General features: G+C 40.3%; 2 protein-coding genes and 1 non-coding gene across 3 annotated transcripts; 2 read left to right on the forward strand and 1 right to left on the reverse strand.

The window, feature by feature from the left end:
- The first annotated feature begins 1,119 nt into the window (after positions 1 to 1,119).
- Positions 1,120 to 16,566, forward strand: LOC130205712 (rhotekin-like). The gene is made up of 12 exons (XM_056433210.1): positions 1,120 to 1,184; positions 3,475 to 3,521; positions 3,611 to 3,664; positions 3,829 to 3,943; positions 4,028 to 4,273; positions 4,456 to 4,550; positions 4,639 to 4,745; positions 5,346 to 5,474; positions 6,285 to 6,321; positions 10,442 to 10,540; positions 11,500 to 11,587; positions 14,601 to 16,566. The coding sequence occupies exons 1-12, from the start codon at positions 1,120 to 1,122 to the stop codon at positions 14,605 to 14,607; spliced, it is 1,089 nt and encodes a 362-aa protein (XP_056289185.1). The 3' UTR covers positions 14,608 to 16,566.
- Positions 1,996 to 2,114, forward strand: LOC130205840 (5S ribosomal RNA). Its single transcript, XR_008833983.1, has one exon. It is a non-coding gene; the product is annotated as a 5S ribosomal RNA (ribosomal RNA).
- A 1,306-nt stretch (positions 16,567 to 17,872) lies between the features above and the next one.
- Positions 17,873 to 22,282, reverse strand: arid6 (AT-rich interaction domain 6). The gene is made up of 6 exons (XM_056432818.1): positions 21,666 to 22,282; positions 20,753 to 20,909; positions 20,371 to 20,423; positions 20,161 to 20,258; positions 19,914 to 20,070; positions 17,873 to 19,441 (listed from the first exon to the last, which is right to left on the reverse strand). Exons 1-6 carry the CDS (start codon positions 21,675 to 21,677, stop codon positions 18,119 to 18,121), a joined length of 1,800 nt encoding a protein of 599 aa, XP_056288793.1. The 5' UTR covers positions 21,678 to 22,282; the 3' UTR covers positions 17,873 to 18,118.
- Positions 22,283 to 22,916: the final 634 nt, after the last annotated feature.

Consider the following 22,916-nt stretch of genomic DNA (forward strand, 5'->3'; position numbering starts at 1 on the left):
ATGTTAACAGTCTGATATCCGTTGTTTGTCAGTGCTCCATGATAACGGCTTCTACAGGGAATATGGCCAAAGAGGTTTTTAATGTCCTCATTGTGGGTTTTTAAAAAAAAGTATCGGTTCAGGCACCGTTTAGGCACCGGTATCGTTTTAAAAGTACCGGTTTAGCACCGGTATCGGAAAAAACCCAAACGATACCCATCCCTACTCCTGACGTGCCATAATTAGGTCAAAAATATACCTTGCTGAATACTTTGGTTTTCGACAAAACATCTGCCAAACTAGTGGCGTTTCCCCATCAGCCTCGGCTGTACTTTGTGAGCATGTCGGCGTGCAGACTTAACCGTTTAGCCCGAGGCACCAATGGTTCCCAGCCAGGAGATCTCCAAAGTGATTAAAATTCATCGTTGGGAAAATGTGAATTTTTGTACCACATTTCATTGGCCAGTCCATCCAGCAGCTGTCAATGCAACATGGTGAAGCTCAAGGGTTCAATCTTTAGGATACGTCGTCTGGGAACCGTGACAATTCAGCACAAATCTGTCGAGATGTTGAATTATTTTAGTGGATAAATGAAGAAAAAAAATCTGCTGGTCGTGTTAAATGAAGAATCAGAAACAATTAATTAAGCTGCGTCCTCTGGGGACCATGAAGTCTGTACAACGCTGTGTGGCAACCCATCCAATAGTTGTTGAGAGATTTCAGTCTGACTCTTATCTTCATGCATGTCAGATAATTCTCAGTGCCGGCCTCCAAACAATTTAAGCATTTTTTAGTCAAAACGAATAGGAATATTGATATTGTTGGAGCTATTTATTTTATATGATTATTTTGTTATTTTTCTTGTGAGAGTTTTTTGTTTCATTTAATTTGTTGTTGTTGCTATTGTTGTCTAGATATATTAAGTATTTTGATTATGTGGGGTTTTCACCTTAAAGATAAAGCCCCGCTAGTTAAATTACCAGACCAACTCCAATGACCACAGATGACAGACTCGGGCGCGTAGTTTTACTTGTCCAAGGAGAATGTCCTGAGCTGTGCCTCCTGCACTCACCCAAAACACTCTGGCTCAGTTCTCCTCCGACAGTCCTTTTATTGAAGCAAGTCATTTACACAACACAGATGGGGTCTCTTCCGTATGAGCTTTACGACCCGACATTCCTGTGTGAGGTGTCGGTGGGTATATGGTGAGAATTGAAACAAACCTTTGTTCCTGTGTCTGCTCATTAACCCGATGTGACCCGAGAACCTTTTGCTCTCAGGATGACCGATATAGAATAAACAACACAGCAATAATATGATTGTAATTATTAATCTTCTTCTAATAATTACAACCCTGTGGAGTAAACAATAATTCATAGGGCTTACATTCTTGAATACAAATTGAAAACACATGATCCAAAACCTAACAGATTGTTCATTTGTTCACTAGTTGGGTAACATGTGGGCACCTGTGGTGATATAGGAGTAGGCAAGTGATGCCACGGGTAGCGAGGGGCAAGAGCTCATGCGCAGAGGAACAGGACATGACTCAATGTGAATAACACAAACTCTCTTTACTGTGGCAAAAGGTTCCAATAAGTAGTGTTGTTACGAGATGTGTCGACGCTTCGAAGCGTGTGTCGAGTAATGGAGGGGGCGTTTCCTCGAAGCGCGGATCGAGGCATGCTTCATTTAGGGGAGGAGCCAAAAATGATGACGTCCGAAGCCTCGCTGCCCGGCTGTACCACGTGACTGCTTCGGGAAGTGGTTCAGATTTTGCCGGGAGGTTTGACAGCAATATAAACCCCTCAGGCTCCATTCAACATGTGGGTTGTTGGTTGAGAGTTTGGAGAGTTTAGAGCAGTGGTGCCAGGGTTACGGCCCTTGGGCCGGATTCGGCCCGAATGTACGTCACATCCGGCCCGCGGATGATAAGGGGAGAATTTTTTTAATTTTAAATTTTAATATATTTTTGTCTCCAATTCTTCAAAAGGCTCATTTGCAGGCTCACTTTTCGCTTACGGCCATACCACCCTGAACACGCCCGATCTCGTCTGATCTCGGAAGCTAAGCAGGGTCGGGCCTGGTCAGTACTTGGATGGGAGACTGCCTGGGAATACCAGGTGCTGTAAGCATTTCCCCACTCTTTCAACAAAGCCACAGGCTTCATGAAGCCTGTGGCTTTGTTGGTGCATTTCTATTTTATATATGTAGGCTACTTGCATGGATCGGAAAATGTTACGTTTTTAGAGGGTAACTGTCTCCTGCTTTAGGCTATGTAATTGTAGGCCTCATTGTGAGGCAATTTTGGTGCCAATGCAATTTCTTTCTTTTGGGAACATTTTCACACACAGAATACATTAAAAAAATATTGTATTATGCACATATGTGATAATTTATGTACAGAAATGATTTGGTCATACATTTTTGTAATTCATAGTCATTCCCAACAGCCATAACAGACACAATAATTCAATGCATCACATTATGTGGTTCAGATACAGCTGCCTGTGATTATGCACTTGGCCAGTAGGTGGTATCGTGTGCACATGAAGCTTCGAGTAATGAACCCTTTCTCGAACCAATTGGCTGAAGTGGTTCGATGCCTCATGAGGCTTCATCTCACCATCACTACCCATAAGTAAACAAGTCCAAAAAAGGGGCAGGCAGAGAATCGGAGGTCAGGAATATGCACTAATAACAAGAAAGACAGAACTACAGACAACAATCCAGCAAGAGACAAGGGAAAGACTGGCACAATATATAAGGGGGGGGGGGGCACAGGTGTACGGCATCAGACACTAACGAGACAAGAGTGGCTGAGGGCAGGTGGAGGGAATGAACTAATCAAGGAGACAGAGGAGACAGAAGAAACAGAGGATACACAGCAAAGGGCGTTACAGGTACAGGACCAGCATGCACCTGCGGGTAGGCCTATGGTTTCTTACCAGCGCAGGAGAGGCAGCGTTAGGAGTTCCTTTGTTATTTTGTTGTTTGCTTGTTTTGTTGAGTTAAATAAATTATCAGAAAAACGTAATGCTGAAAGGACAATGCTTTCTTTGGTCTGCGTAACCCCTCACAGTGGACAGATGATATATTTACCATGAGTGCAGAGGGGTGCCATGCCTCCTACCTGCCGCTAGAGGTCAGACAAGTTCACATTTTCAATCCTTTGAGTCCCAGCCTTTGTTTCGATATGTGGATTTACCTGATTAATGAGTGTGTTAATAAAGTAAATGTGAACGTACCATTACACATATTCATACTGAATTTACAAATATGTAATATTGAACTTGCTGGACCCTTAATATTCTAATTAAATGTAGAATATAGTAGAATACAAATGTTATTTTAGTGAAGTCTTCCCTTTTGTTGCAAAACATGTGTTGCTTCTCCTCTGTCCTTTGTGCTGTGTTTTTAATTGCTTGCATAAGTGCTCCTGTGCACCCTACACTTTACAGCATGTATTGTGTAAATCTATTTATTTTACTGCAGGCCATCTGAAGACGTTGAGCCATGCTTGGGAGAAATATCCCTCTCAGGTGGGCGTTATCTAAATATCTTGCCACAAATGCATTACAAAAAATTTTAACAAAAATTAGAACCTATCTTGCTAATTTTCACTCTGTAGACCTGCGAATCCCTCTGATGTGGAAAGACTCAGAGTACTTCAAAAACAAAGGAGGTAAGTCGGGATGTTGTTTACAAGGGAACTGATTTCACAAAGCTGCTGACCTCATCTTGGAAAAATGTTTCGAAAAGTGCAACGAAAATGCTGCATGCATGTATATCATGAGAGGAAATAAATATGTATCGAGCTTATTTACTCTGTTGTTGTTGTTGTTGCAGAGCTGCAGCGCTGCGCCGTGTTCTGCCTGCTTCAGAGCGGCACAGAGATCCATGACACTGATCTGGTGATGGTGGACAGAACTCTAACTGACATTTGTTTTGAAGGCACCACCATATTGTAAGTAACATATTTTAACCATTGTTCCAAGAAGTTCCGTTGTTTCCTATAATCCCACTTAAAAGACATATTCCGTGTGACCCTGCACACGCGTGTGGAAGCAGCAACGAGGCTGCGCGTCGAGCTGTACAGCAGTTGCGCAGTGGAGGACTTCTCCCCGGGGGCTCTAGGACCCAGGAGAGCCAGCGGCCTGGGGGCCTCAGTGGGATGCTCCTCAGGGAAAACGATCCGTGCTGCGTTCGAGTTCGCAGCTGTTTGTGGATCCAGTGGAGGAAACACGGGACCTGGGAGTGTGTCGCCCCCTCGGTCTCCTGACCTGTCAGCACGGTGAGGATCACAATGCTCCCTGCCACGCAAACACACACACACACACACACACACACACACACACACACACACACACACACACACACACACACACACACACACACACACACACACACACACACACTAGGGGAATATATTTTGGAACCGAGTGTCACTTTTTTCTTTTCTTTTTCTGTTTATAGGGGCCCCAAGTATAACCTGCTGGCTCACACCACACTGAGAATCGAACACGTCCGGGAAGGTTTCAAGACGCATGATTGGTGTCTGGCAGCAACAGGTGAGTTACAAAGCCTCTCTTCTTTTGGTTTCTTATTGTCTCATCCTCTTCTCCCTGAAAATGAATCCTAATCCCCTCGTTCTTACAGAGGATAATCCATTCTGGTTGCCTCTGTATGGCAATATGTGCTGCCGCCTAGTAGCTCAGCCCCGGTGCATGATGCATCCAATCAAAAGTGGCCGACTCGAGGTTAAGGTGACTTTCTTTTAATATGTATTGTCCTGCTTTGTGACTCTTTTGATATACTTTTTTGCTAAAAAGTTTTTTATTATAAGACAAAAGACAATACATGGACATAACACCTAGAGGATGAAAACACAGTGGACAAAACATCATAAAGTCAGAGTATTGGAGATGTGTGTGTAGGTGTGTATGTGTGTGTGTGTGTGTCTTTTTGAAATCAAAGAAACAAAATAGATCGGTGATGGCATATTTGTATGTGTGTGCATGTACGTGTAATTACATTTTTTTTTAGGGAAGGGAAAATAAGTAAACACAAAATTAAGATTAATTAATCACTAAAATGGGTGCTGTCAAGTTTGTAAAAGCATAGTGAATGATGACCAGACGTAGAGGTGTTCTGTTGGGTTGTAAATGATAGATGAAGTTAGTGTTTCCATTGAAATAGATTCAGTCATTGCATTTCTCCTGTGTGTGTGTGTCTGTGTGTGTGTGTGTGTGTGTTATTCCTTGATTTCCACTTCATATAGTTTTCTTGGCGATTAGTTAGGGCCACGAGAAGTATTCTGCAGTACAGATAATCACTGCCTCAAACTATTCCCTTCTCTCTTTTAGCTCGGAGACGACCTTAATGGCCGTGAACACGTCTACGGCGTCCTCAGGGGCCAAAGTCTCCTCTGCTATCAGAATCAAGAAGACCAAGAGTCGGAGGACAAGCCATTACTCGTAATCCCCATCAAAAAGGTTGGTTCTGAATGAGTCTTATGAACAAATAGATGCATTCATTTCCATTATTATTACAACATGCCGAGGCTCACAGAGTGCACTGCATTAATGGTAAAAGAGAGAACCAGCGTTAGTTGTGTATATTTAAAGATCGGAAATAGCTTTTAATGTTTTAAATAGTGGAAAGTACATTTTCTGAAGTATTGTACAATACCGTTTTTACATGTCAAAGGTACTTAAACTTTACTTTGGTATTTTTATTCTAAATGCTACATCAGATTTCTACTCCATCACACACATACAGTTTACTGTCACAGAGTTGACCTGACAACATTGGAAATACATTTTTCTTTTCTTTCTTTCTTTTCTGTCCCTGCACAGAAGTTTTACTTGGTTAGAAAAGGCAATTAATTTTTTATTTTATTTCCTTCCTTCCTGTTGCTTAACCCCAATTGACCTTGTGACCGTCCGAAGAGTCCGACCCCGACTGTAGGTTTAGAAAATGCAGAAGTAAAAAAGTAAAATCGTCTGTATTGCTTATAAATGTACTCTCACAGCGGCTATATGCATGTAAACGTTGTTTTTTGTCATTTGGACATTTGCTATGAGCTTCATTCAACCTGCAGTTGAAGCTGCTGAATGACTTCGTCAACGTTATTAGTATCTCAGCTGACAAATTGTAGTATCAAAAAGACACCTTTTGTAATTCACCAACATGTGCGGAGCATCAAAGAATATTCCTACCGTATCGCCGAAATAATTTAACGTGAAAGTTAATACTCGTCAATATTTCATTATAAATATGTGTGTGTTTTTCCTTCTTGTCAGGACACCGTCTGCATGTCGGAGAACGATGAGCATCAATAGACAGGTGAGTGCTATCTATCTTCTCGGAATACGTATATTTCCATCAACCTCTTGCTCTCAGAGGACTTATAGCAACACACAAACTTTTACGTTTCACCGGTGATGTTGGACCTTCAGATCGGCCTTTTCAGAAAACTAAATACAATAACAAACGCTAATGTCGCATGTGTCGTGTCGTGACACGCGAATGGTTGGAGGGGATCTTTATCTTCATCATTATTAGGCTGCGTGTGTTTATTTTAAGGAAAACGGCTGTCTATACCTGCGAGACAACATTCTTTTCTGACATGTTTCGGGCATCGTGGAACAAGACATACCCGTTGATAAAATGCGTGTCATAAAGAAAATATTCGGATGATGTCTCGAGTGAGAATGTGTTTACTTGTCAGTACTTCCTCATCTTTTGAATATGACCTTTATATACAGGACTGTCTCAGAAAATTAGAATATTGTGATAAAGTTCTGTATTTTCTGTAATGCAATTAAAAAAACAAAAATGTCATGCATTCTGGATTCATTACAAATCAACTGAAATATTGCAAGCCTTTTATTCTTTTAATATTGCTGATTATGGCTTACAGCTTAAGAAAACTCTAAAATCCTATCTCATAAAATTTGAATATTTCCTCAGACCAAGTAAAAAAAAAGATTTATAACAGCAAAACAAAATCAAACATTTGAAAATGTGTTTCCAGGTGTTTCGAGTTAATTAGACGATTCAAGTGATTTGTTTAATACCCTACTAGTATACTTTTTCATGATATTCTAAGATTTAGAGATAGGATATTTGAGTTTTCTTAAGCTGTAAGCCATAATCAGCAATATTAAAAGAATAAAAGGCTTGCAATATTTCAGTTGATTTGTAATGAATCCAGAATGCATGACATTTTTGTTTTTTTAATTGCATTACAGAAAATAAAGAACTTTATCACAATATTCTAATTTTCTGAGACAGTCCTGTATATTAATGTTGCACATCAAATTAAGCAACAGAGCCTGGGCTACAATAATCTGTCAGCCATTTAAAAAAAACTACAACAGAAATCTCAAATAATCAGTCTAGTTCCATAGTTCGGTGGCATACTAGTGCGGTACGAACTTAATGGCGTCTCTATAATCAGTTTCCATTATGTTGGGGTAATAATATACATCTATTAAATCGAGTAAATATAGCAAAAATGTATTAAAAGTTAAGATTAAGGGGACTGGTGGTTTTGATTATGGGGACACCCGAACATAGTGATAATGTTCCAGCCAGATCAAACTTTACACAGCCTAGTTTTAAGGATTGAAACATTACCAATCTTATAACGTGTCGGGTGACGCGGCGCGGAAAGAACTCGTCACACGAAATCTTCACCGTGATTTGTCAATCCGTTTGTCTGTCAACATTTTGCGAAAAAACCAACCAATGAACACTCAGTAAATCACAAAGGACCTCCCACCTCACAGGTGAGGCTCATTAGCAACCTGTCAGTCAGAGAAGACAGAGAACACGGCGCGGACAACTGTCCCTCATTGTATAGAGCTGAGATTGTTCTGGAATGTTTGATGTAGAACACGTGGGGATGTGTCATATGCAAACGCCTTTAAAAGGTGAATTTAATTTTTTTTGTAAAATCGAGAAAATGAGCCCAGCCTCCAGAGGGAACGTTACATATTTGAATGTTAGTTTACCAAGGCCACTGGTTCTGCTGTTGTGTTGTTCAATGTTAAAGATGACTACCAATTTATCATACACGATATTAAATACCTCGCTGGCACTTTTCGGTAGGAGCCTCTCTGAAAACACAGCTCTGTGTGAAATTGTCTTTAAAAACAAATACAATTAAACAAGTGTCTAAAATACACGCTGTTTGAACAGATTTTTTTATCGCGATTAATGAATTTCAAAATGTGCGATTAATTAGTTTCTTCTTTGGAGAACAGATGCCTGCTGAACTTTGCTAAACTCTAAAAACTAACCGTAAAAACACGGACAACTTTTTAACACATCAAAAGTCATGTGATCTTTAATAACCACGCTTTCTCTCCCCATTGTCATTGAAAATCAATGTAAATATGAATATGTATTATAACTGCCGTGTGTGTGTGTGTGTGATATCTCTCTGTCCATCCACGGCTAATCTCGCGGACCACTCGACCCATCAGACCAAAGTTTTCTTTGCCGTCATTTATTTGCTGCATGCTCTAGGTCGGACCTCGTGTTTGGGGTGATTAGTTTCTCTAAAACCTATTTCAATATTTAAAATTCAACAGGGCCATGTGCGTTGGAGCGAGAGAGACGGGGCAGACGGGTGGAGAGCGAGAGCTTATCGATGGAGTTGTCCAGTGGCCGTGGAGCTTAGGGTTTGCCCACGAGTCGACGGTACTTGGGTTGTAAAGTGTAGATGAATATACTTCTAAAAAGGGTCTTTTAATTAGGCTTCAACCTATAACATTTACACAAAATAGACTTAAAGCATAAACGCTCTGATCCGCTTGCGGTCTAGACGGGGGATTAAATAATTGTGACTGGCATCCGTGTTATTTCAGGCTCATCTGGCAGAGAGCCTGAACTCTACTGATGCGCTTTTCATGTTATAAAATGCGCCGACACATACACTACCGTTCAAAAGTTTGGGGTCACTTAAAAATGTCATTATTTTTTCAAAGAAAAGCACTGTTTTTTCAATAAAGATAACATTAATCAAAAATACACACTATACATTGTTAATGTTGTAAATGACTATTCTAGGTGGAAACGTCTGGTTTCTAATGAAATATCTCCAGAGGTGTATAGAGGCCCATTTCCATCAACGATCACTCCAGTGTTCTAATGGTACATTGTGTTTGCTAATCGCCTTTGAAGACTAATATCTGATTATAAAACCCTTGTGCAATTATGTTAGCACAGCTGAAAACAGTTATGCTGGTGATATAAGCATACAGGTTACGATAAAATACTGGCCTCTTCATAAAATCATTAAGACATCAAATTTAAAAAAGAAAAAAAAACAGTCATAAAAACAATAATTATTTACACAATCACTGAGGAGGGAGTCACAGTTTATGCTCTCAGTTAGTCCTCATCACAGTTGATATGAAAGGACCTTTTGTGCTCGCACTAATTCAAAGCACAAAACATGAAGACAATTTCAAGAATTAGTTCCTCAGTAATTATATCTCAATGCACAACACAGCAGTTGCATGTAGACATTGCTCACATTATGTTTGCCAATGGGGCTGACTAATCTGTGGTATAACTGGTATTGCAATGTACAGTATATGTAACATGTGGCTCTATTTTGCTATTTGTAACCTAAGTTCATGGAAAAAACACCAAATCAAATAGTTCAGTTTTTAGGGGTTTTAGGTATGTGGTATTTCAACAAAAACTAATTAATAAATCACAGATATTTATAATGAAAAATAATAAACTTCCTTAAGCTAGACAGTCATCCATGTCGTTCACACTTGTGGTTAGCTCGCCATCTGATATCTAGCGGTGCTCCAAATTAACATCTGCTTCTGAGCTCGTCAACAAAACCTGACCTACAAAAGGTCACAACTATTAATTCAACATGGACAAAATGGGGAAAAAACCCATGCAATAAAAATAAATCACAGATATTTATAATGAAAAATAATGAACTTCCTAGCATATTGTATAGTCCACAACATAAAATTCATTTAACAGTTATGCAAGTTGCAATCGTAGGCTACTGCACTCACCGCTGTCTGCAAGGGATACAACATCTAAGGCCACGTACACCACGCTGTCCGGTACGGCAATCAAACAGGAAGTGACCTTCCTTGACCCGGTTATTCATCAACACTCTGGTCCTGGATTGGCCAATTATATTCTTTGCCTCAATGAGCCAATCAGTGGAAATCTATACATGACTTAATGTAATGTATACATTACCGTTTGTAGATGTTATCTAGGGGTGGAGCCAGAATATTTATTGAGATACTGGCAACTTTTTATCATGATTTCACAGATAAAATGAAGACGAGTTTAAAGAATTAGTTCCTCCAGAGAGATGTAAGCTAATATAAGCTGATAGTAAAGTTTCTGAGTAAAGCTTTCATATTATCATGCTTTGACAATTCCTGCAAATACTGTTTGTTTACAGGCCAGTGGAAGCAGTGTTGTGATCAACTTATGAAGATTGAAACGCAGAGCTCCAGGAAAGTCATTCCAGTGAAGCAGGGGTCGCTTTACCATGAAATAGGCAGCGTGGCACACTCCAATTTGTTATGTATTAATATCTGTGAGCCGACTCTTGAACCTCCCATATTCACATTAATTTAAAGAAACTTTTTCCCACAACTAACCTTTGAGGTGAATCTCTTCTGGAACTAAATGCTCCACTCTGTCACTAACACTCTGGGCTGGTAGTGTGCTGCTGAGTTGTGGAATTGCTGGCTCTTGCTCAAAAAACAGCGCGTAAAAACCAACACAATGAAGTGGGAGGGAATGGCTGAATTGACGGATTGTGACACTTTGACATACATCAGTCATGCGATTAATTTGGTTCGGCGAGTGTGAGGAGTCTGACGATTGATTTCCATCTCCTGTGGAAAAGAAAGGAAGCTAATGGCCGCCTCCAACAGCAGGGGAAATGTGCCACGACTTGTAGCTGATGAGCTTAAAAAAATGTGCACGTTGTAGATGAACAGATCAACCTGTCACGGCCGACTTACACATCCAGTTCTGTCTCTCTGTGTTAACAATAAATTGGCACACGGAATGCAATGTCTTATTATTCACACAATGTGCCCTCTTCTGCAGAACGTAGGAGTGACACAAGCCTAAAACCAGACAAACGGGTTCGACAAAAATAACAAGATCTTAAAGATAAAGGATGCTGCTCAGCAAACACCGGGGACAATGAGACAAACACTGTCAGCATGAATAGGACATTGTTGGCAGCATCTGCTGAGAAGAAGAACCTCAGTCGTGCACATCGGAGAAATTACAGCTATGCTCTCTAACATGTTTGGGGTGTTTTCTTTTGAATAGAATTCCAATCATTAAGACAGGCTGCAAGAAAAACAGATATAACATCAGATGAGAAGTTTCCCCTTTATTGAACCACACAGGAATGTTTCCAGTTTAAAACATCAGACTCAGGGTTGTGTAGATTTAAAAATGGAAGTGACTCCATTCTTCCTTCCTTGTCTTTTTCAGTAACGCCCTCCTCTCCCGGAGAGGGGCTCGTGGTTCCGGATTTATCCGTAGAGATCCGCACTTTGCTCTCTTCCTACTACAAGGAAAGGTAAGGAAAGGTAGGCTCTCTTCATTTTTATTGCATATCTTTCCGTCAACTTTTCATCAGACAAACAAAGTCAATGAAAGTGGTTAGCAGGTCCGTCTTTTAATCAGGGGGTTGGCGGTTCAAGCCCCGCCCTAGTCGATGTGTCCTTAAGCAAGACACTTAACCTTTTAAGCACCAAGCTATTTTTAGGCCTCTACTCCGAAAATTGCATACTCAAACTAAAAAGGCTGTATCCCTGCAACCACTAGGGCTATTTTTTATCATTTTTAAATTTTTACCTTTTTGAAGAAGAAAAAAATCTGGTTCCGGAAACATGTTGAGTGGTCCGAATTATGATAATCATATCTTTTTGATTATTTGAGTTTTCTGTTGTAGTTTTTTTTAAATGGCTGACAGATTATTGTAGCCCAGGCTCTGTTGCTTAATTTGATGTGCAACATTAATATATATATATATATATATATATGTATATATATACAGGACTGTCTCAGAAAATTAGAATATTGTGATGAAGTTCTTTATTTTCTGTAATGCAATTAAAAAAACAAAAATGTCATGCATTCTGGATTCATTACAAATCAACTGAAATATTGCAAGCCTTTTATTCTTTTAATATTGCTGATTATGGCTTACAGCTTAAGAAAACTCTAAAATCCTATCTCATAAAATTTGAATATTTCCTCAGACCAAGTAAAAAAAAGATTTATAACAGCAAAACAAAATCAAACATTTGAAAATGTGTTTCCAGGTGTTTCGAGTTAATTAGACGATTCAAGTGATTTGTTTAATACCCTACTAGTATACTTTTTCATGATATTCTAATATTTAGAGATAGGATATTTGAGTTTTCTTAAGCTGTAAGCCATAATCAGCAATATTAAAAGAATAAAAGGCTTGCAATATTTCAGTTGATTTGTAATGAATCCAGAATGCATGACATTTTTGTTTTTTTAATTGCATTACAGAAAATAAAGAACTTTATCACAATATTCTAATTTTCTGAGACAGTCCTGTATATATATATAATGTGCTTGTTTTTTATAGTAATCCAGACCTTCTAGGGGGTTACTATAAATATATCAAAAGGTTAACCCTGTATTGCTCCCTGTAGCTGTGTCTACGGTGTATGAATGTTATATGACTGTAAGTCAGCTCAGTGACATGTGATGTAATGTGGATAGATCTGTGAGAGATAAACTCCTCGTAAAAACCTGACGGTTCTTTGAGGGTTCAGATCTTATAGGTGCCACATTTGTGAGTATTTTAATTGGTATTTCTTATTAGAGAGCTCTCAGCTAGGACAGCCTTCATGCATTTTAATGACATACTCAGCAATGACAAACAATGACATTTGTTTTCTCGTAAAAACAATAGCAAACAATGACGTAAGGCACACACTGTTTTCTCATAACACAGCAAGATCAATACCTTTTTGACTTCAACACATTATGGTTCTTTCATACAATGTGAGCCATGTCAGCAGACACCGAAGGCATTGACACAAAACACTCTAAAGTTACAACTGTAAGTCTGCACTTAACGCACCCGGGTGTCGGATGCCACCGACGCTATTGTTCGGGAGGCTTATGTGCAGAGACTGTTCAAGACGTCCAGGAGAACGGAGTGTGCTGGAGATAATTTAGAATGCCTCAAATGTGTGTGTGTGGTGTGTGTTGGTATGTTTTTGTGCATGTGTGTTTATGTTTCCTGCAATCTGGAATGTTGTTGATGCTTCTCTCTCTGCACGATCTCTTTTTTTCTTTTCTTTGATTCAAGGAAATGAGAATAATATAATGAGATATATGTGTATATATCATATTATTAATCTTTCCTTTTTTTCTTTGATTCAAGGAAATGAGAATAATATAACGTTATATATATATATATATATCGTTATATTATTATATATATATATAAATCATTATACTATTCTCATTTCCTTGAATCAAAGAAAAAAAAATGATTTGCAATCAGTGATGAATCAACGATTTTGAAATGTATCCTGCAGTGATAATACAAGATTAATGTTCATTCTAACTTATTATGGTGTTAATGATATTTGTTTAGATCACAAGCAGCCTGGTCATGTCACATTACATAAAGAAGAAGCTATAAAACCGTCATGTCACGATAACTGTTGTAATTTAGTTTTATTAGTAAAAACTGCTTCCTGCTGCCGCTTGCCAGTGAGATGATGAACATGTCAAAGGGATCTGTCAAAAGAAATTCAGGTGAAAGGATCTTCACACTAACATTGTCTGGAGGAGAGATTGGCAACCTCGCAGCGCCGGCTGCGGTCAAAACATATACAGGACTGTCTCAGAAAATTAGAATATTGTGATGAAGTTCTTTATTTTCTGTAATGCAATTAAAAAAACAAAAATGTCATGCATTCTGGATTCATTACAAATCAACTGAAATATTGCAAGCCTTTTATTCTGATTTATTGCTGATTATGGCTTACAGCTTAAGAAAACTCAAATATCCTATCTCTAAATATTAGAATATCATAAAAAAGTATACTAGTAGGGTATTAAACAAATCACTTGAATTGTCTAATTAACTCGAAACACCTGCAAGGGTTTCCTGAGCCTTGACAAACACTCAGCTGTTATAAACTTTTTTTTAACTTGGTCTGAGGAAATATTAAAATTTTATGAGATAGGATTTTAGAGTTTTCTTAAGCTGTAAACCATAATCAGCAATATTAAAAGAATAAAAGGCTTGCAATATTTCAGTTGATTTGTAATGAATCCAGAATGCATGACATTTTTGTTTTTTTAATTGCATTACAGAAAATAAAGAACTTTATCACAATATTCTAATTTTCTGAGACAGTCCTGTATTTATCGTCTCAACTGTCTCGATGTGTACGAACCCTGAGGGAACGTTCTCATTAGGATATACCTGCTCTGCTCCATACTTCATGAGCCAACAACCGATACAGATTATTTGATGCTATTTAAGAACTACTTTTTTTTTTGTTGGTGTGTGTGTTTCTTTTTTTCTACAGTTATTGATGACCCTTCCAAAGTCGCAGTCGGTTTCCTTTCGTGGTCTCGGAAACCGACGGATGGGGCATGAAAAATGGTGCCGTTTCAAAATCTGCAGGCAACAAGCTTCCTGGTTATGTCCTGATTTGTGTTCTTTCATTATTCTGTTTACCCAACAGTATTCATGAAGAGAAAAAGAGATGTTGTGAAAGGTGTGTCTGAAATACCAATACCAAACTTTAAAATGATTCAGTGGACCTTAAATCCATCCGGAACAAAACAAATCTACCTGCTCCTCTCTGATGATTGAAGCAGTCGTGTCAGGACAAGCAGCGATGGCAATGCATTAATACAGGTGTATCATGATTTCAGTTGACGTTCAAGGTTAGTTGACAATTATGATCTATTAAACTGGCATCTTCTTTCATAAGCAGATTTGCGCACTGAACCCACAGCAGCAGTTTGGCATGCTTGCTTGCACCTGCCGGCTGAGTCATGCATCACGTTGTTGACCATCTTCTTATGGCCACGCCTCCTGACGCACAGATACCTCTTAGATAACTGAAACATGAGCACGCTGCGCCGATTCAGTGCAATAGTTCAAATCAGGCGTATTCCGTATCGACAGATTGATGAAAAGCAAAATTTATAAAACTAACCCAAAGTATATCAATTCAATAAAATCTACATTTTATTACAGACTCGAGGTCCAGATAGTAAAAAAAATTAAAATATAATAAAATACATACACAACTACACGTAAAAAACAAACAAAGAACTACACATGCTTTATAAATACATAGCTGGGACTGGTAGAAATTAATGCTGAATTATATATTTGATAAAAACATGATGATCTCATCTCATCAACCCGGCAGATAAATATGTATATAAGATTTTTTTTAAACCACTTTGAATGTATTATATACTCTACTTTGACACGATTATACCAAATGATTATCTAAATAGAAACAAAGCAGACTATCCTAATACACAATTAGACATAATTTTCCAAAATCATAGTTTAATTCGAAATAAAATGCAAAAATCGGTTCCCAAATATTTTACAGTTGGATGCTATTCTGCTCGCAGTAATAAGTTATGATAATTTTACACATTTAGTGCCGACAACACGGAGCGCTCAGAATCCAATCGATGTATTTTGCCTTTATTACCTTCGCATTGAAAATGCGGAAGATAATGTTTTGATCGCTGTGTATTTATTTATTTATTTATTTGTATGCATGTTATTCGCATAAGTAAAAAAGTATTAAACCGAATCGCATGAAATTTGGTGGGATGATTGGTTATTATCCGGGGACCATTTGATTAGATTTTGGGATTGATCGGGTCAAAGGTCAAGGTCAAGGTCATGAAAAGGTCAACATCTTCTTTTTACCATAGCGCGGTCAATTTATATCCAATTGGCATGCAAATAATGCCAAAATGTTCATAATTCAATGCCCAATCTTGTGATATGCGAAGGTATGCACTCTACCGAGTGCCCATTCTAGTTTAACACAGTTTCACTTCTCGGGGTCGTGTGTTGCTCTTTGGACGAAAACTGTACTAAAGTCAATTGTCTTGTGTGTTTAAAATGACTAATTAACGGAAATGTTCAGAAATGTTTCAGTAATGGTTTTTCGATCAGACAACAATGTCTGAGGATGTTAATTTATTGGAATTTCTGCACTCTAAATATATATTGAAATAATTTTTAAAGTGCTGAAATTCCAATGGAATTCAACGCCTATGGCTCTTCCCCTTTTTTTTGCTCGACAATATTTGCTAAAAGCCCCGAAGGCTTTGTCGGCGTGATGAAAGACCGGATGATGTATCGAGTGCAGTATATATATTTTTTCTCATAGACTTGTGTAACTCATTGTTCTTTATTTTGAGAACCACAGAGCAGCAGAGAAGGACTCCTGCCTCCAAAGAGGCCTCTGAGTGACACAATAACCTAATAAACCACAATGTTACACACTTGCCTCGCCAGGTTCATCTTTATTTGCGACACAAGCGGGGAAAAAGGGAACAAAACAAACCGAGTATAGATACATTAAATTGTAAAGTGGGGATGCGCACAACGAGGCTCCTCGCTTAGCGCCATTCAAAAGAATTGGATTTTTTTTTTTTACAGGATGATGCATCATGTTAGTTTTAACAGGGCCCTTATTATTAGCAATTGACAGGCACGACTAAGTGTCTTTAGGATACAATGATAGGAGTGTCTGTTTCCGTGATTAAGGTTCACATATATTACGTATTGAATTCAAAAGTAGAAATTTTTCCAATCACACAATGGGCCTAACTCGCAGGTATGAGGAACAAATACAAAGACAGTTTCATGAAGCACAATGGAGGAATTTCCGGTTGACAGTCAGTTCATCTGGTTTGTTTCCTCTTATAATAAACATGTTTGTGATAAAGGCCAAAGTTAACACTTTTACATTTTGAGTAAAGCTCTCTGTATTATGCAACTTAAAGTAACATTATGCAACAATTGTACCTTAAAATAACAGCTTGAAAAAAATTGTGCCGCTACAATGACTTTTAATATGGCGATTTGCGCCTCCGCCATTGCCATCGGGGGTCTGTGGGGAAATAACTCCGCTATGTAGGATTCTGGGGCCGCCCGATCCGGGGCGGATGTACTTCGACCTGCTTTCTGGCAGTGATTACGCAACGTCATATAGTGCCACGCCACGCTGGCAGCTACAGTATAAGGGCGAAGCAAGCAAAGTCTCTTGTAATGAATTACACGTTCCAATGTAAATTATGAACATGTAGCTTTTTGGTGTCGTCAACAATATTGTATTCGATCACACGTACTCCACATTCAAACATTTAGAAAACAACGTATATAGGCTGAAAATGCGATCGGTATTTCATTTAAACTAAATGTCATTCTTTTGGTTATGTTAGCATTCATCTCCGATATCACAATGAATAAAACTATGCAGTCATATTTATGTAAAATCTTTGAATATTCTTAGCTTATCGGTTGACATCATTTCTTGGTTTCTGACTTCGTCTGGTCATCAATACAAGTGTATGCGAGGCTGCATCTATCGTAACTGGGTATTTACGACACTGAAGTAAACGTTAAATACCTCCAAAGCTGAAGGGGGCGCTAAAAGGGAAAAACTCCATTATGGGGCTTTAACAAAAGATTTTAAACATATTTATGAGAAGCAATTGTTTGATGCGAAGGTGTGTACGAACACTGTGCACGACAACACGATAACAGGATCGCACAATCGACAAATGAGCCGTGGAATTTCAGTTTCGTATATTTGAATTTATTAAATTTCACATCATAATTAAAGCAATACAGGTATTATACAAGTAATATTCGGGACAGGAAGAAAAAAAAAGCTCAACAGATGGGAATGAACTATTATTCGACAGATTATATATATTTTCTCTTATTTCACATGGAATTCATATAGAAAGCTTATATATGGCAAACAAAACTTCAGTGAGATACCGTCAGCTTGAACGTGATGTTGAGAGTGTAATTCATCTGAACTGATCTTCACAACGAACTTGAGATGATTCTCTTCAGCTTCATCACTTCCTCTGTGGTGAGGTGCAACATGGAAGTGGAGCTGGAATTCAGCATCAGCACCACGGAGGGACTCGTGTCCGACCCCTCCTTCCCCCCCCGGACTGTGTCTTCGCCGTAGGGTGCCGAGGCCTCGACGTCTTGCTGGACTCTGCGGGGGCCGGAGTCAATGTTCACCGGGAGGCTGGAGGCCGGGGTCTCTTTGTCGTAGACGTCCCAGAAATGAAGAGGTTTGTGCTTACTGAGCGGATAGACGTCTGTGCCGACCGCATTTTTCAGAATGCCGCTCGAAGGCGAAGGCTTGTAGTCGAAGGTGGCGAAATGGTCGTGGGCGGCCGGCGAGGCGCTCGCCGAACGGTTCCGCGTCAGCCTCAAATCCTCCACGAAGCAGACGCCCTGCCGGCGGGGATTCGCGTGAAATGTCAAGTTGGTGGGGAGGAAGTCCGGCTCGCAACGATGTCCGTGTTCCCGCGGAGGAGGAGGAGGAGGAGGAAGAGTGCCGAGCTGCTTCGCCCCGAGCATCTCGGCGGAGGAGCCGCACTGCCGGAGCCAGTTGTTGAAGACGGACAGCGGCATCTCGATTTCCATCTGGCCGTCGCTCTGTCGAGAGAAGCCGGGCAGGAGGAGGTGACTGACGCCGAGCTCCCTCACTTCCGGACTCCCCTCTCGGTCTTCTTCCGCCCGGACCCTCACGTCTGTTCTCGGAGAGCCGGGCTTCGGCGGCGTTGCGGCGGCGCTTTCGTCTCTTCTGAGCGTGGGAGCGTAAGAGGGGCTCCTCGAGGCCGGCGTGGCGTCGAGGTCGGCGACGTACGCCTCGCTCGCTTTCGCCGGATGCGAATGCGACGCGTCTCCTGAACCCGTTTCGCCATCTTGAGCCTCGCACCCATCGTCTCTCACCACCTGATGGGGAGTGTACAGAGGGGAGGGTTTATTCAGAAACTTTGGGTTCCTGCTGGACGAGGGCGGGGTGAACGACGAGACGGGGACGCCGTGGGTCTCCTGGCGCGATGCTTTGGTGCTGAGGTTCAACGGCTCCGAGAAGCCAGTCTTGTACTGTTCGGCCAGGTTGCGCAACTTCTCCAGCGGCTCCTTCGCCGCGTCGGTCGGGTGCAGGTACGACGGAGGGAAGAGGAACCAGGGTTCGTGCGCAGGGGCGCAAGGTGGCGACAATACCGAGGAGGGGATCGGGATACTGGGCGGCATAACCGGATGACCGGGGTGAAAGTAGTGAGCATAGTGAGGCGACGTCGGGAACACAGCATCGCGGAGGTCTGGGTGGAGGTTCTGAGGGTTCTGATGGAGAGATAAGTGGTCAGTCGGTTGAAGGATCAACATCAACAGGCAATAGGGAAATGTATGGGTTGCTTGGTCAAATATAACTACATTTGACCTCCAGCACCTCTCAAGGTCACTAATGACCACGTTACGTTTTACAAAACCCAAACATAAAAAAACTTCGAGTTGTCGATTTCACGAGGAGGAAATGTCCTCCACTAATCAACTTTCCATCGCCGACGACACCTACTTTTAAACAAGCATGTTTTCTTTTTGTCGCATCTCAACCAGACTATTCACCAGAGGAAAAATGCCAATTATCATAAGATAATCACATCATACCAGGATAACAACAGTCACTTTGTGATGCAATTATTGTCTACTTATTGTGACGAATATGTCGTTCATCTCATGAATCATAATGAGGGATCAGTCCAAGTACGTGTTGAGCAACACATGCGACGTGTCACCGGGGAGAAACCGTACCCACCGGGATCAGAGGCATCAGGGGCAGCTTGCGTTTCGGAGGCCGCTGGCCGTCCTCGTGCACTTTGCCGAAGTTGGCGTTGTGGAAGTGCTTGGGCTGATTGCGAGGCAACACGTTCACTAATATGCCCGTCAGGTGGCATTCGTAGCTCAGGAGAAGTCTGCGTCAATAAAACACGGATCAAATTAATCGTTTAAGAAAACAAATCACTCGGCGCCTCTGACACGTGCACGCAAGTCGGTGAACTCACTTCTCGTAGTGTCTGCGCGTGCACGTGGCGGCACTTGTGCTGCGAGGGTTTCCTCCCAGCGTGTTGTACACCTGTTTCCACAGCTGCTGCACCGTCACCTGGAGGAGTGCGGGGCAAATGGTTTTAAATGATTTCAAAATGGAATAAACTTCTGCTGTGGTGATAGTAATAATGCTACTGGTGTTAATTGAATTGGTCATATTTAATTACCTGGTGGTAGCCGCCGAAGTTTTTCACAATATTGAACATCACAAATAGATCAACTGAAAAAAGGGGAAAATGGGCAAAAATGAATACACATCATTAGACATGAACTTGTTACATATGCAGGTTATTTTCTCAATTGGTTGAGTCATTGTTTAGTTTTTTTGTTCGATAAAATATCAGAAAAAAATGTAGTTACGTCTTCACCCAAATATATTTAATTAAATATATAAATAAATATATTTAAATAAATATATATATACTCTTTAATACTAAAAACTATTTTTTTTAAATAGTTTGGTGGATTAAACAATTAAAATGCACAAGAAAAAGTACAAGAAAAAACATGCAACTCAAAATAGGATCAGATGAACAACATAATACGTACTTTGTTTGAAGCCCAGATTTGGGATTCTCTCTATTGGCGTGTCTCTCTTCTTCATGAACCGGTAGAGATCTATGAGGAATTGTTCCTCTGACATCTGCTCCTCGGGCTTCTCGGTTCTCTCCTGTTGGATCTCTGTCTGCGCCATTTCCCTGTGTGTCTGAGCACACAAGCACAACACCAAATATTATCTTCTGATGGCACCGATCGTCAGGACTAATGTTGAATATTCAGGTATTTGTTTTAAATGATCACATCGCAGTTAGAATCTCAAATATGATGTGCAGCGCTACTCCACAAAAACACACCTCGAGACCTCACATTCTCCGGCTGACAATGCCTCACTGTTTAGAGTCACATCACCTTGACTGATGATTGACAAACACGTTTGATTCTTTATCATATATCAAGGTTTTATCCCATGTTTGTACTTGTCTCCGCAGGGTCCACCCTGTCCCTTGAGACAACATACCATTGATATGAGCCTCTACCATGGCATCAATGCTCTCTTTCATTCCCCATAGATTCCATTGTGAGTAAAACTGTGAATCACTGACATGTCACTATACATTAATGTCATGCTCGGAATATATGATTGAGCTTTTTCCAGTTTTAGTTCAGAACCTTTACTCTCATTGAGTATTTGCTTGGAATATATGTCCCATGGAAAATATGATTTATCTCGGTCCAGTTTTAGTTCAGAAACTTTCCTTTTTATTATTTTGATTTACTATAATTATATATTAGTGTCATCACGTTGTGAATATAATCATGACTTCAAAATAACTTTCTGTGCAGCACAAGACTAAGAAGAGTGTGTACAATGCATGTTAAATAAGGAAAATGCAACACCACTGAGCAAAAGTATCAATTACATAAAATCATAGAGCAACTCCATTGAGATATTGATCCTCACCTGTATTTCCATTGAGCGTGTAGGGATGGATCATATCATTGCACTGCTCTGATGATCAGAAAATGGTTTCCAGCGTGATGTTCCCTCTGCCAGGAGCAAAAGTAGAAATCACTGCAGCCGGTCGGTCGTGTCATGCACACACACACACAGACACACACAGACACACACACCTGTCCCTCGTACCTGTGTGACAGTGTGGGCAACTGACAGAGGGGGAGTTTACACTGAGGTCTTCCTGCTGAGATTACCATCGTCAGACCAGTCGGACCTGTTCTCGAAGCACATTTCCAAAGAAAAGAAAAGCGCCGAGCCAAAATATTCAACACTGTGTGGCAGGATTGAGAAGAAATATGTGGTTGCCTAAAGTTCAGGGGGCAAGGAGCTTCGTGCAAATGAGTCAAACTTTGAATACTTATTGGTTTACAGCGCCCTGGAAATGCATCCGGCGCTACTCATCATTTCATCATGGCGAGATATAGAAGAGTAACTCATGAGCAGCGCTCACTGCGGGCGTAACTAAAGCGTTGTAAAGCCGGGTGCATTATGATATTCCATTATGACTTCAACATGAACTTTTATTTTGTTGGCATCATGAGTGTTTCCCTCTGGCAACATAATAAGCCCAGTAATTATCAATGTGGAAACTGGAAATGTGACATTTGGTTGGCTGTCTAATTACAGAGTGGTTGGGACACATTGCGGTGAGGTGATGTGTTTTTACCGTTTGAATGCAGCATAGAGTTTCCAATTGTCATAATTCGCTCAGTTTCGCTATTTCCAGTCATAATGGGGTCATTTATATATAATTGCCTCAACCTTAAGTGCCCAAACCCTTTTTGGATAGGGAAATATTGACCATAAGTCGTCAACTCATTGTCCCGTCGATGTTGATCATCCTTCAGAATTTAGCCTCACTTTAAATTGTCAAATTATTCACTTACATAATTAAATAAAAAGTGGTCCAACTTTGGGGTAAACTGCAATCTGTCAACTTCTGCCCGAACTAAATTAAAACAACACACTCGGGTGTGGCGTCAGATAATACGAAGAAACTGTAATTATTGTTTAAAAAGGTGATTATGCTTTCTCATCTCCGAATAACTTCTTCAATTGGGACGTACCATCGGTTCAAGTTCAGGGTGTGTGTGTGTGTGTGTGTGTGTTTCTGGGCGGTGCGCCCCCGTCCCCATCAGAACGCAGAGCACACGATGTGACCGTGCACTGGTTGTTTTGAACCCTGCAATAATACCG

Source organism: Pseudoliparis swirei, chromosome 15 (genome assembly GCF_029220125.1).
Source record: "Pseudoliparis swirei isolate HS2019 ecotype Mariana Trench chromosome 15, NWPU_hadal_v1, whole genome shotgun sequence".
NCBI classification, from domain to species: Eukaryota; Metazoa; Chordata; class Actinopteri; order Perciformes; family Liparidae; genus Pseudoliparis; species Pseudoliparis swirei.

Excerpts from the sequence above, each read along its gene's own strand:
- arid6 (XM_056432818.1), bottom strand. Across the intron at positions 20,424-20,752 it reads AAATCTGGGCTTCAAACAAA|TTGATCTATTTGTGATGTTC; the intron begins GTACGTATTATG and ends CCCTTTTTTCAG. Across the intron at positions 19,442-19,913 it reads CCCTGATGCCTCTGATCCCG|AACCCTCAGAACCTCCACCC; the intron begins GTGGGTACGGTT and ends TCTCTCCATCAG.
- LOC130205712 (XM_056433210.1), top strand. The coding sequence starts at position 1,120 with ATGGGGTCTCTTCCGTATGAGCTTTACGACCCGACATTCCTGTGTGAG. Across the intron at positions 3,944-4,027 it reads TGTTTTGAAGGCACCACCAT|CCTGCACACGCGTGTGGAAG; the intron begins ATTGTAAGTAAC and ends ATTCCGTGTGAC. Across the intron at positions 4,274-4,455 it reads TCTCCTGACCTGTCAGCACG|GGGCCCCAAGTATAACCTGC; the intron begins GTGAGGATCACA and ends TTCTGTTTATAG.